General features: G+C 37.9%; 1 protein-coding gene across 1 annotated transcript in view; it reads left to right on the top strand.

The window, feature by feature from the left end:
- The window catches only part of LOC101860234, a gene marked incomplete in the record, with an annotated part of 177,628 nt that extends 167,881 nt beyond the window's left edge, over positions 1-9,747 (top strand). The window contains 8 exon segments of the mRNA XM_035973942.1: positions 577-683; positions 1,549-1,690; positions 2,398-2,532; positions 3,624-3,727; positions 4,575-4,667; positions 5,560-5,659; positions 6,105-6,242; positions 7,275-9,747. Of these exon segments, the coding sequence (XP_035829835.1) occupies positions 577-683; positions 1,549-1,690; positions 2,398-2,532; positions 3,624-3,727; positions 4,575-4,667; positions 5,560-5,659; positions 6,105-6,242; positions 7,275-7,604 (1,149 nt within the window).
- Positions 9,748-15,021: the final 5,274 nt, after the last annotated feature.

Raw genomic sequence — 15,021 nt, 5'->3', positions numbered from 1 at the left:
CCCTTCCCCACCTCCTGCTCCCCATCCCAAATACCACCACCCAACCCACCCATCCACACCCCTATTTTCATTCCATCCCCCACCCCGACCATCCTTTGACAACAGCAATGAAGTGATTAACCAAAGGGCCAGCTTGTTTGGTTTCACGACACTCACTGTATCACATGAACAAGAAAAAGTATACATGTATCTTAACCGTTTGAGCCCTTGCCAATGGTATAACGGTGGCACGTAAAACTGCCCGTATGCCTAGCCACCGGTACAGCGGTGAACGAGACCCCGTCTCAAACCTGGCCCGCCTGAGACAAAATGCGTACGGAAAACAGCATTTACTACACAAGACGTTATTGATTGTTTTGAAGATCTTTCTGAATTAGATGCTGGTAATGACAAGGACTGCCCTGAGTGGGATATGGAATGTAATTTTGAAGATTGTAGAAATGTTAGTAGTATATCGCTCAGGAGCTCAGGCAGAGGGGCACGGTAGCTTTAGGGGATAAAGGCTCAAAGGGTTAAGAGTAGCTCTTTCAATTTGCTGAAATAGAAAGTTTTTATCTTTGTTTTTTTGTTCCTCAGTGCTTTGGTTTGTTGGGTGTGAACGGAGCAGGAAAAACTACAACCTTCCGAATGTTGACAGGTGACATCAGAGCTGCTGGGGGAACTGCTATCCTCAAAGGAAAAACGTACGTCCCGTCCCTTCTTTAGAGTGTTTGTTTGTTGGCCTATAAGTGCATGTACTGTCCATTGACATCTGGCTCTTCATTGGTGAACACTTAAGACAAAGGTTCAATTCCCAAGTAGTGAAATGTTGTATTTGTTTAACATCGCTGTGAAATCAGACACTCATCAATTTTTGTAGACGTGGAGTTATTGGTATCATCTGAAAGCTTAGTCATTTGCCTTACTTTCAATGAAAATAAAAGATATTTTCGAATGAAGGAGGTGAGGTCACCTGGTTTCAGTGGTGAAATTAACGAGAAAATGGCCGCTCATAATCCCAGAGGATCATAGGGGCGGTGTATGATAGAGAGCCTCATCAGGAGCCTCCACTTTTCACATTTTTTTTGCGTGCACCTGTGTTTGGGCAAAGGATTTCCCTGTTCACTCCACAGTGTTGTTGGTCCACCTCTTTCTTTGCCTTCCTCTCCTTCTCCTCCCCTGCACAGTTTCCCGAAGAGTGGTCTTGAATAGGCCACATGATTTTGTTACATAACTATACCAATTCAGTTTTCTTCTCTTCACAGTAGACAGCAAATCTAAATAGTGGCTCGTGTGTTGTTTCATTCTACCACTGTATCTGCAGGGAGAAAAAGAGTGTGACTCAATTGTGTTACTTCTGAAATAGTGGCTTGACGAATAAATATGTTCATCTGTTTCATCAAATTGGTTTATGTTATTATGATTTGTAATTGCCAGTTTGTGCTCTCTATGCTGACTGGAGAATAGTAACATTAAATTGAAAAGTAAAAAAAAAGGGGGGGGGGGTGTCACAGCTGCTCTTCTGTTTTCATTAAACTTGTCTCACTGACTTTCATATCTTTACTTCAGAATCTCCACAAAAGACCAAAACTTTGGCCAAGACGTTGGCTACTGCCCCCAGGAGGGAGGTTTGGACGATTACCTGACTGCTGAGGAGATGCTTCATTTCCACGCCCGCCTCCGAGGCTTCAGTCCTGAACAAAGTGAAATTGTAAGTTGAAAACTTTCAATACATGTATGTTGTTATTGTGAATAAAGTGCAATTGTAAGTTTAAAACTCTGAATACAAGTAAGTCTTGTTGTAAACAAAGCGCAACTGTGATTTTAAGACTTAAGCCCCATGTATGTTGTTACTGTGAACAAAGTGTAATTGTAAGTTTAAAACTTTATCTTCATGTATGTGTTATTGTGAACACTTTTTAATGTAAACTGATATATTTTCATGTTTTTATTGGCCTCCCCTCTTGTTTGTTTCTTTTTATGGCATTGGAGTACAAAGTAGTGTTATGGTCTGCGCTTTTTAATCTTTCTATTATTCATAGCCTTTCTGTCTGGGTGATCTATGTCTGGAAATATTTGCGTTGAACATATCACTTTAAATGGTGCTTAATTTTCAAATGGCAAAGCTAAGGCATACCAAAAGTAGAATACGCATAATTGAATATGTTTCTTTTTTTTATGGCGTTAAAGGTAACTCGGTGGAGGCTGCAACATGTTTCATTCTATAATGAAGTTTTGTGTTGTCCCATAGACTATATCAAATGAAAGGGAAAAATTCAGGGAGGGAAAAAAACAAAAACAATTTATGCTCATTACAAAATTATAGTGGAAGAAGAAAATGAACTCATTTTACCATGCATTGGATCAAGCTTTCTTCAGATTTCACCATTGTTTTCTGCCATTCTTGTCTTCCTCCAGCTTGTGCCTGACCTGATCGAACGGTTACAGCTGACAGCCTACACCAAGAAAGCTGTGCACACGTACAGCGGCGGAACTAAACGCAAACTGGCTCTTGCTGTCGCGTTGCTTGGCAACCCTCAGATTTTATATCTGGTGAGTTGACTTCTGACTAGCAATTTTCAGTTAGGGTAATTGGGTAATTCAGCGCTTGTACATCTGCCCTGATACCAGCACCTTTAAGATGCAAAGTACATTTCTCCATGGTGCTTTGGTAGCCGTCCTCACAACCATCCCACGTGGTTCTCCTCGACAAAGATTGTAGGAGGGATACGGCATAGTGACAGATGTGAAACCAGGATTGTATGCCCCAAATTGTACTTCTCCCTCCTCCCCCCCCCCCCCCCCACCAAAAAAAATAACACACATCCAGAAGATATTTGTGTAATCATAATCAAGTTCTTGGAGAATGAGCTTGATAAAAATGAGAAAACAACCAATGATAAATGAACTGAAAAAAAATCTTGCTTGCTCAAGGGCTGCATTCAATCCCACGACCAAGATAACTCGGTTCTATAGTTTTGTTCCATATACTAGTTATTTCATTTCGGAAAACAGCTTCAAGTTTTATATAAGGTCAATTTATTATTTCCCTAGCCAATTCTGCCAAGAGGGGTGCTGGAATTTTGTTTCTTCTGTCTTTACACATGAGGAAATTGCGCTTTTTATGAAGGCACTTTCAGCATGTTTGTTCCCACTGATCAGCTGAGCATGTTTCGCAATCGATTCTCTCTGCCTTTCTCACACGTACGTTTTTTTGTTCATGAAAGTATTCAGCTGTCTTTATTATACATATGCAACAATATATAGATATCTAGACACTCACAAGAATATTTGAATATCAATGTAGGCTTACTCTTGCTCTTTCGGCAAAGAAAAATAATAAGCCCTCAAAAATGCCAAACTTGTACGACAAGCCAAAGCAAAACTACTAAAGCTACATACTTCAAATTTGGTATGTGTAAAGATCCATTTTAGGTTGTACTTTGTGCTAAATTTCAAAGCAAAAGAATGATATTTATGGCTACTTGTGGGCCCTTACTTAAGCGCCAAAATGACCAGTTTCTGGGTACAATTTTGGGAATAACTCTTGGGATTGAGTGAGTTAAAACATGATTGATTGGTTTTACCCACCATCAACTGGCTCTGCTTTTGATTGTTTTTTGTTTTTTCTTTGTCTTCCCCAGGATGAACCAACAACTGGCATGGATGCTGCCACAAGGAGACTAGCATGGGCGGCCATCTTGCAAGCCAATCAGAGAGGCCAGTCTGTTGTCCTCACCTCTCACAGGTCAGAACATAGAGTCATGTGGAGAAATAGGACATGTATGTTACGATGCGGTGGAATCAGGTGCTTCTCCTGCTGGGACTTTGTATCCATTTCAGTCCAGGGTGGCCCTCTTGAGTCTTCACAGAAATGTGTTTTTAGATGGTCTTGAAAGTGTTGAGCCTTCTCTCCCCCCCCCCCCCCCCCCCCCCCCCCAAAAAAAATAATTTAAAAATTTATAGAAACTGCCCAAGGGGTGGAGAAATGTCGATTTCTTCAGTTTCATTATTTTGAGGAGCCCCTGACTTCCCCGTGATGCCACACATATGAAAAAAAATAAACAGCCAAATGTTGAGAAATAGGCCATATTTAAAGAAACAGGCCATATGTTGAGAAATAGGCCATATGTAAAGAAACAGGCCTTATGTTGAGAAATAGGCCATATGTGAGGAAACAGACCATCGTGCATTAAAAAATATTTTACTTTATGGATTGAGTGCCATATCATCCACTGAAGAATGCAGGAAAAGAAAAACATTTTGATGTTTAGCAGTTGTAATCTTAGCAGAAGTTACTAAAAAGGGAAATTCGTTAAAATGCATTCTAGAATAGGCATGTATTTTAGCTCCTCAACATAATTTAATCTATAAAAGTACTTCAGGTAATAAAAATGTATAAAATCTTTTTATTGTGAAAAATTACCATTTTTTAGCCTGCATTAGTGCGCTACCTATTGTGTGTGTGTTGTATATACTTTCACTACACATACCTTATGTGCATTCATTTTAATTTTAGTAAGTACAAATTGTATAGGTTTGCTCTACTTTCAATATGTTCCAGTACTCATTGAGTATGCTCACTGTACTTTCAGTATGGATGAGTGTGACGCCCTTTGCTCAAAGATTGCCATCATGGTCAATGGCAATATCAAGTGCATTGGCAGCCCACAGCACCTCAAGCACAGGTCAGTCCTTGCAATGTCCACTACTTTATGGTACTTTTGTCCAGCAGTTTTGTACTTCATCATAACTGTTTGCATTTAGTGGGATTAAAGTTATATATGACAATGTATAGATGTTGATTATTTGAAAATGTGCATTATGCTGATTAGTTTCTTGTCTGGGAATGAGTTTTGGTAAGTCTCACCCAGGGTCAGTGTACATTGGTTTAAACACTTTTTACTTTTCTGTTAACATGTTGTGAAAACTTAACTTCTTTGAAAACTTGAAGAAATTATTTTTACTTTTGTTTATTGTCACATTTTAAAAAATACAATACTCAGATTTTGCTAAAATTTCCCTTAGTTTCTTTTATTATTTTAAGGGTATTGATAGTCACATTAGACTTGAAAAAAAGTCCTGTATTTTTATGACCCGACATTGTCTGTGGTATTGTGTAAGGGTATGGGTTTTTCAAATTGAGATGTGAGTTCAAATTTAAAATGTGTAAGATATTTTGTTGAGTATTTCTGTTTTTACTATCTCTTATATCCCTGACACCCTCGGTTAAAGCAGTCTCCCTCTAAAATGGTCCTATCATAAAGTGTCAAATTTGAAACAGACATCAGCGATCATAGTTTCCATTTATTTCTCCTCTCAGGTACTCTCAGTAAACCTATTTGATCCTGGTGTTTCCTTATCACCAGGTTTTCCAAATAATTTCTCTGGTGCTAATACGGGCATACAAATTTTTTTAGGTAGCTTTATCAAAGACAGTAAAGAAGTAGACCTTTGGATGGGATATGCTAAGTAAAGAACTGCTGCAGAGGCCATAAATAAACACACTGTTACAGATACATGTAGAGTTCATTGCCAGAGGCTTGGACTTTGGACTCAACATATCTCATGTCTTCCCAGGTTTGGAGATGGGTACACTGTGATCATTCATGTTTCTGACCCGACCAGCCACGATATCTCCAATTTCTTCCAGCAGAAGTTTCCAGGGTCAGTCGTCAAGGTGGGTCAAATGTACAGTTGAGATATGAAACTTTTCCCAGTTGAGTTATTTCCATACAAATGTGGGAGCAGTATGATAAGAACGAGTCTTCTGCTTCTCTTGTCTGTTCATGCCATTTGATCAGGTGGTAAAAATTTGACTACAGTAGTATGGGATGGTGTGGTGTGGCGTGACGGGACATGGCGTGGCGTGGTGTGGCAGGTATTTTACGAAACTAGTACAAACACAGTAATGTGGTAATAGTGGCTTGACTTATGTTCAGACTTATTTCTGAGTCTGCACTATTTTGTAAAACTTTAGAGGCTTCTTGATCAATTCCTATCAGAGATAAATGTTTATTTTGATATCTTGACAAACAGCAAATTGAAATTGTGCCAGAAGGAATGATAAACACCTACTCAAACTTCTCCCATCCCCCTTTGTAATCACTTGGTTTTGTTCTCAGGCTGCACATCACAACAGTGTGGAGCTGCGCGTGCCCCAGAACTCGGCTAAGGTGGCAGATATCATAGCTCTGCTCCAATCATCGCAGCGAGATGGGGTCATTGAGTACTACTCTTTGTCTCAGACAACCCTTGACTCTGTAAGTCCCTAGCTGATATAGGATACTTTTTTGTTTTATAGATTAATTCCTTGAGGACGTAGCGGACACCATATGTCCGACAAGCAGCGGACCAAAGGCAGTGTTGCAGTACATTTTGAACCAATTTTCACATATCAGAAAAACAGATTTACATATCTCATAGTATGCACGTTGTTGCCTGCTTTTTTAAAGTTTCTGATTAAGAAAACTGAATAAGAAAATATATATGAAAAAGGCAATTACTTTGCCTCCTTTTTTAAAGTACCCCCCACAACATGCGTCCTTAAAGAGTTTAAAATCTGTTTAAATTTGTTTGTAAAAGTAATAGACAAAAGAATAATAAAAACACACAGGCTACTGAATTGATGATAACTGCACAGAAACAGAGCCTTTGTTTTTTGCTCTCATCTTTTACAAAATTCAATACTGTTTTCGTGAGTTAAGTTTGAGAACCATATTTTGACAAACCTGTGTATTACATAAGATGAATATTGCTCTTATAGAATGCTATTTGCCTTCATGATCATCTTCTCTGCAAACTGCTGTTCACTCTCTTCTTGGGAGTTGCATCAACTCAAAAAAAAACATGATCATTCTGTCAGGAAATAAAGAGTAGAAATTTTGAATTTTTCCTTTTGCCATAGTATTGATCAGTCATTATATTACTTCTCAGTTTACTCAGTCAAGTTGTTTTGGAGTGATTTTGTGCCAAACTCATTTGTAATTCATTTCTAACAAGAGGGCTTATCTTCCTCTGCTATTGAATATTTTGATGCCCAATTTCCACATATAACAACTATTCAGTATTCACACAAAAGACAGTGGCATAAAAATCATAATGCTGCAAACTACTGTACCAGCTTGTTTTTCTATGGGCAATCAGTGGGCATTGTGAACTATTTTGTTAATTCTCTTTGTGTTATTTCTGTTATTCTCCTGATGTGTTACTCTTGAAATTGGGCGTTATAGAGCTGGCTTGATGTAAACTGTTACTGAACTCAAAAACTTTTCATCCCCACCTCGGCTATCCAGGTATTCATCAGTTTTGCTCAGGAGCAGCGAGACAGTTACAGCGGCAGTTCATCAAGCAGTGCCAGCACAGACGGTCGCTCAGACACTCCACATGGAAGTATTTCGTCGTCCTCTTCACCACCTTCCTCAGACATTCCCAAATCCAAGGAATTGCCTGTATTCATTAACCCTCAATTTGTTCCTGACGAGCCACAGTCCCAGCCACAGCCCCAACCACATGCGCCTCAACAAATCTTATATAATCCACAGGCGGGAAACTACTCATCAAACATAATTATTGGTAGTAGACAAAACACTGATGCCCCAGATCATATTCAGACTCGGTTATGATTTGTCTCAATGTTGAACAAGTTAAAGTGATTCCTGTTGGACACATTGTTTTATGAAACCAACCAGTGCTTAAGACATAAAACAATGCCACTGGTATGATGCACAAAAGCGAAAGGATAAAATATATTTCCTGTCCAAATTTCGATGTTGCAAAGGTACACAACAAAAGGTTATCCTTTGAAATAATGTTCCTGTTACTGTTAGTAAATGACACTAAATAGGTAGTCTCACAATCATTTTCTGGAAACATTAAGAGATAAATGTATTTTAAATTTAGCCCTGAGGTTTAGTAAAATTGAAAGCTGAGAATTTAAGATTTTTCACTCACAATAAGGGGGACTATAAGTATTATGGAAATATTATTTTGAAATTCAAGTTTTCACTCTTTATCTAAAGTAGTATTCACTTTTATCTGACCTTTGTATGAATCTGAAGTTTGATCCAGTCCTCAGATAAAATTTGATTTTCTAAACCGACTTGTCAGGAGACATTTCTAGGCAAATCTTTTGCACAATGTTCTACACAATTCAAAGCAAAGCTCTATAAATTGCTCTAAAATGCTGCCAATTTTTTTTGTATGTTAGCAATGTTGACAAAGCTCTCTTAAAACTATGTTGGCCTTTCAAAACTTACTTAAAGACCATCCAGTATTTGATCTATACTCTCTATATTGCATTCAAGTTGTAATCATGATCATGTGAGTTTCTTGTAGCAATGACAAAGTGTCCTTAACATGTATTATACTATACTCCGCCTCCTTCCAGGGCCTTTAAAATTATAAATTCACTAAGCTTTTACTACTTAATTAAGATCTTTTAATTGAAAGTGGATGAATATTTGTCTTGCAGGGTGACTTATGTCTGAAATGTCAAGGAAGAAAAAGATGTCACTTTTTAGTTTTATTAAGAATTCACACAGCCTGGAAATACACATATAGCTGAAAAATTTGAAGAAGTTGCAACATTTTGAAAAAGTCAACTGATCTTTTCTAAAATCTTTTTTGCCCTTGGTTGACAGATTTACGTTGAAAACCTAACAAAATGCAGAAGGAAAGTAAATCCAAAGGCAAGTGTAGAGTGATCATTATAATCATAATGAGCTATTGATAAGGCACCTTCAGAAACACATATATTGCCTTCATTCGTTTGTGTGGAAACTATATACTTCTTTCAAAATATGTTGTACATACATTACCATTGCCCAGTAACCAGTAATTTAAAAATATACTTTTTTTAAATTGTTGTCCATATTGTGAAATGAATATATATCAAGTTGGGTTGTGCCTTTAAATCTATCTGAATTATTATTACTATGACAGACAGACAACACGTCAACTGATATTACCAGTTTTCTGTTTTGAAATTTCGTTTTAACAATATATTGACTATACTGTACATTTTGTAACTCTTCAGTAGCTTTAAAATTTCAGAAAGCATAAATGTCCCAACAAAATTTCTGAAAAATTCATAGCTGTTCTGGTGGTGATTTTATGCTTGTAACGAAAAAGAAATGAACGTTATTGTAATCTTTAAATCACCCCAACAAAATTAATCCTGATAAAATTATCCACATGACTCTCTTTTGTCAGTGATGCCTTGACGAGTTTTCATCCTCATCCATATCTCTGCATTACTGGTGCTGATTTTCACTACATTGGAAAAAAAAACATGAAATAACTTAGTAGACACTTAACATGTAGCATATTATTATTAACATAGGCTTTTTGCCCAACATGACAAATATGTTTATTAATGCCATTGTCATACTTTTGTTTTTCCGAATGAATCGCTGAGCGATGAAATGCACCGTAGAGCGATGCGACTTTGGTTTTTTGTTGTTGGTTGTCCCCAATCCCTTCACCCACATCGCAGCCTTGTGCTTCTAAACATTGCGTTTCTTTGCTTTCATGTACACAGTGCTATAGTTGCTGTCAAGACAATGTACTTCTTGTTGCTGCTCAGTAACGATCAATGCAAGCTCAGTGGCTTCAGGTAGCCCTGGCCTCCCTCACAACCAATGGTTTTACTCTATAATATATATATACCAATACATAATTTATAGAGTTGTGAACAACAAGGTGATGACAGTTTTTCACTTGTACAGAATTTATATTTCTATAATAAAGAAGTTTGAGCAAATATTACATAACTCTTACTTTTTGAATGCTTTCGTGTAAATTCATAATATGCCAAGTCAGCGGTGTGTGAGCTGGCAGACAGACATATTGCACTCATTCACGTACATACACTCACATATACACACCTACTTATGACTGAAAGACACATTCACTCATTCATGCGCATGCACACACTCACACGCATGCAAACACACTCACACACACACATTCAGTCTCAGTACATGTACAAACACATATTGTCCATGGTCCACTTCATCTTTTTTTTAAAAAAAGATGTAGGTGTTTTTATGGCCTCATCAACACTATTTAGATCATTAAGGAGACCGGCTTCCAACCCTGCCTGTCAGAGCCAAACCAGGCTGAGAGGGATACAACATTCCAGTAGAAAGACTGAGATACTAGATCAAAATACTTCCCACTCGTAAATTGAACTCAGATCTCCTGCATGTGACAGCGAAGCACCTTATCCACTTCACTATCATAGATATTGGTGTTCAGCCTTTGTTATAAGAAAAAAATCTCTGTTGCAACAAAGTAATAATAATAATACCAATAAACAGCATTTGTATAGCGCATACCCTGCTCGACAGCAAATTCTATGCACTTTATACAATACGTTATTATCCCTGCAGACCAGAGAACACTCAGAAACATTCTCAGCTTCCCAGGAAGCATACGGTGCAAGCAGCTAATTAAACACTCAAAACTAACAATCTGACAAGATCTTTAACTGTCTATAGCTGGGTACCCATTCCCACCAGGGTGAAGTGAGGAAAGTTCAAGTAAAGTGCCTTTCCCAAGGAAACAACGTCAGGCCCTTGATGGGATTCGAACCCATGACCTTATAGTTGTGAGAGCCTAACCACTAGGCCACATTCAGCATTTCCCTGGGCTATGCGTCACCCCAGTTTGAATTCCTAACAAGACATTTTAGAATTTAAATTGTTCAGGGCTTTTCTGTGGCTATCCTTGTACTTGGTTTGGTTCCCAGAGATGGATGTTAAATCAGAGGTCCTACATAATAACTTAATGTTAAAAGCGGCTATAAACTCATGCTATATCATCACAATGTTGTTAAAAGAGGATCATTGCTGAAAGACCTAAGTATAGTCATAGATGAAAATTTGAATAGTTGTTTTGGCACATTTTTATTTGTTCTCAGCAAGCAGAATGCTCAGAGTCCCTCCAAGGCAAATTGCGGTGTGTTTTTTTGTCAAAGAGGAGAGGTGTATGCTAGTAAGACTGAAAAGTAAATGAATTGTAACAGATGAAATTTCAAACAATGGACGTCTAAATAAAAACCACCAAAATATAAGAACTACAGTAAATTAGACCAAGTTACTTGCTGTGGTTCCAGTGAGTGCAAATAATAATAATAATAACAATAATAATAAAAATAGTGTCTGACGATGACCAATATATGCACAATGGAAAATGTTGCTCCAGCAAAATAGAAGAATTAGAAGAATTAAAGGTTGAGATGACTTGTGACTTCTGCTGTGGCTGATGACTTGTGACTTCTGCTGTGACTGATAACTTGTGACTTCTGCTGTGGCTGATGAGACCAATTCTTGCAGAGAAAAATTTGCCAGTTTGAACATTTAAATATTTTAAAGGCTCCCCTTTCACTTGTGGATGCGTGCAGCTTCCAGGCCTTTCACTTGGTTTCACGATTTCTTATTCATGAAGTCTCATATGATTTGCTGCTCACTGTGACTGCTACTCTCCACCTGGGCCTGTCAGTGTCAGAGCATGCTTTCCCATGTGGAAGTATTTATGTTGGAGTCCTTCAGAGACATTTTCAGAGGTTCCCAGTGTTCGCCTAAGCTTCACCCTGTTCAGCACTCCGACAGAGATATTATCAATAATTGTATTATGTGCATTCCACATCGATGCTGCAAGCTGTGTCGACAAAACATAGAGACAAAGTTTTTCTTTCATTTCGTTAACACGTAAAAGTTGGGGGAACATTTCTATTCATCCGTTCATTCTCTTCTTTTTCAGAGCAGCACAGCCCTTTCAGAACATAGCTTTCCTGACAGCCTTATTGAAGAGTTCTTTCCAGTGCCATGTTTCCAATAGTTCAGAGACGTCCTGCCTACATCTTCATTTTTGACAGTCCTCAGCCACATTTTTCAGGAACATTTTCTTTAACAAAGTCCTTTTCCAGCATGACCTACGTTTACCATTTCTCTTGTTTACATAGTATTTGTTCACTTTCAGCCCCCTTCTTTTAAAATTGAGATCTTTCAAGTTAGGCAGCACCTTAAGCTGCCTTCTATTGCGCTTCAACTCAAATGAGTTTAGGGTCTTTGCAACTGCCTTGTTCAATACACATGATTCACATCTGCATTTTCTGAGACATTAAAACTTACAAACATAGAGTGAAGTAAAAAGTATGACATTTAGAAAGAATCTTCAAGAGTTGCAAAACAGTTAGGGAAAGCCAAGGTGGTGATCACTCGACATATAGACCTACAGTATTGAGACAAAACATTGAAGTACAGAGGAGAGATCTAAAAAGGGTTCAAACATAAGCCTACAGGTCCTCAGATAAAATTCCATCTCAGGGCTACAATAATGTTATGTAAAATGTGGTCTATTCGGTTGTTTTTGATTGTGGCAGGGGGTTAGGCCTAGCCTATTGTATTGTTTGGCTGAAAGTGTGAAAGTGAGTAAAGTGTGAGTCTCAGTTCAGTTGTATTGTTTGCAAGTTTATAAAAGCAGTCTGGGTTACTACAGGTTAGACTTTAGAGGGGAGAGCTGTAGCAAGGCAGAGGAGGCCTGCTGAGAGTTCGGGTGGGGAAAAGGCTAGTTAGAGCCTTGGTTTGTTTCTGTGTAACGTGTGAGATTCCAACACATCGGGGCCCCATCGTTGAGGAAAGGATCACCATCCAGATGGAAACAGGTTTGGCTAACCCCTGTTGTAGGCGCAGGCAGACAGAAGGTTAGTGCTAACCATTGTTTTATGTTCAAGTAACAACATAAAACAATTTGAAAGCAATAATTCAAGTCATTTTGGAAAAGAAATCCTATTTTATTGCCTTCTGAAAAGAAAAAAATATCACCCAAACAATTGTCCGAAGTGTTGCATACACAATAACAGACACTAATTTGCTGTAGAAATAAAATCACATCTAAGCACATCTCAAAACATGCTGTATGATTCCACTTAAAAGCACAACAGGGTGAGCTCTACATTCAACAATTAATTTAGTAACATGTATTATGTCTCGCCAAATATCTTTGCATGAAATCACATGAACATACAGGTCACTAATATTCTTTCCTTGCACAGTCTTCAACATTCTCAATCAATAACACACACACACACACACACACACACACACACACACACACACACACACACACCACACACATGCACCCACACATACACATTCACACACAGACACACACACAAACAAACAAACACATACACACACACACACACACAAGCACACACAAGAACACCAAAATAACCAAAATGAGCAAGTAGCTGCAGCGTCCTCACCCGAGCACAAACAAGCATATATAAACTCACACACAGACACAACGGCACAAAACCAAACTAAAAGCACACATATGCTTTACATGCATTCATAAACTACAACATACCACATGGTCATAACACAAATGCTAATGTCAGTTTTTTTCCAGGTATCTTGATATTGGAGTGGTAGGAATACCTGTTATGCATTTCAGGTTTTCACTGAATTTAAATATATAGCAGGGCTTTGTATTACGGTCTAAAAATTCAATTATTGAGACCATTTACCCTTTTGCTCAAGCTAAAAGGTTGACTCAGATAAGCGCTGTTTTTATAAATTCATTCGCTACGCCGAGCCGGAGGCAGTGACATGGCGAAAGTGACTTCGCTACGGCAAACCGCCCCCAAGGGCTCGAGAACCGACCTATAATTCTAGCTTAGATTTTATCCCAATCCACATATCCATGTTAAAATAAAGGTTAGTATATAACGTTGACTTCCAAGTCAAGCGTTTCCACCGAAAATCAGAAGTTTAGGTTCAGTTTTTAAATGCAATTTCGAAGTATGCGACTTTGTTTTATCGCGATGCCCAAATTATAGCACAGACACCAGTTTTAGTACTTTTACACAATAAAATCTATAATTATTTTGCTCACTACAGAAATGTAGGCATCTTCTTTAGAATATTGATACTATTGGACTCAGGTTGCCAGTGCTCTGTGATTGAGAAATCAATATTTTTCAGCGCTAGATCTAGATCTAGATCTAAATTGTCAATATATTTTTTTTTCTCCCCCAGATCACTATTTATGGGTGAAATTACACCAAAAAATACCACTCAAGACATGTATAGGTTTATTCCAAATGCACTTCTGAATAATTCCATTTAAGATAAGACTGTTTTTTTCTTTTTGTGAATGCATCTTGTCCTTTTTTAAAGATTATAAAATTTTTAATTTTTTTTTCAAAATCTGATGTTACGATTGAAATGTACAAATTTTATGGAATGTATGTAAATAACTGCAATTTTTTAAATAGTTTCCAGTTCTATATCCATTTATGGCTATTTTGATGTGTCATTTGACTAGGTGCAAATTTATTTTTTGAGTTTCACCAAAGATTATTAATTTTTTATTTTCAAATTTTATCCGCATCCAAGCAAAAGTGTGTTGCACAATCGCCTCTTACAGGACCCAAAGTTGAAAAATACACAAATGAACATTACAGATGTATTCTACAAACCATACTCAAAATTTGGTGTGTAATATGTTGATATTTATTTGAATTTGTGGCCCCAAAGACCTGTGAACTGCGCACTAGTCACCATCTCATTTCGCCCTCCCGAAAAAAATTCGTCCACAAGCTGAAAATAATATGTAGCGAATGAGTTACCCTTTACAGCCCCAGTCATGTATATTTCCCTCACAAGTACTCCTTCCCTCTCAAGCCCCGCTTACACGCAACGATATATTGTATCAGATTCGTCGTATGAGAGAACTGTCCGTTTTATCGAACTCTGTTGTCTGTTTACACGTTCCAATCTATCACTAAGTTTTCTTTTGAATGAGGAGATTCTTCGTCATAAAACCGCCCTGCTCTTTGCAATGACAGCGATTTGCCTGCTCTCTATGTGAAGGTTTCGAGCTCTGAACCTAATGAATGAAAGGCGAACATTGTACCTCTAGATCACGAGAGCCCCCCTTCCCCTGTACATTTTGATTAAGCAGAACAGTGTCTTTAGAAACGGGCGGCCATACTGTAGGTCTACTGTGTTGTGTGTAGAACTGGAAGCT

Source organism: Aplysia californica, unplaced genomic scaffold (genome assembly GCF_000002075.1).
Source record: "Aplysia californica isolate F4 #8 unplaced genomic scaffold, AplCal3.0 scaffold00037, whole genome shotgun sequence".
Classification (NCBI taxonomy): Eukaryota; Metazoa; Mollusca; class Gastropoda; order Aplysiida; family Aplysiidae; genus Aplysia; species Aplysia californica.
This window is presented reverse-complemented; position numbering and strand designations above follow the sequence as displayed.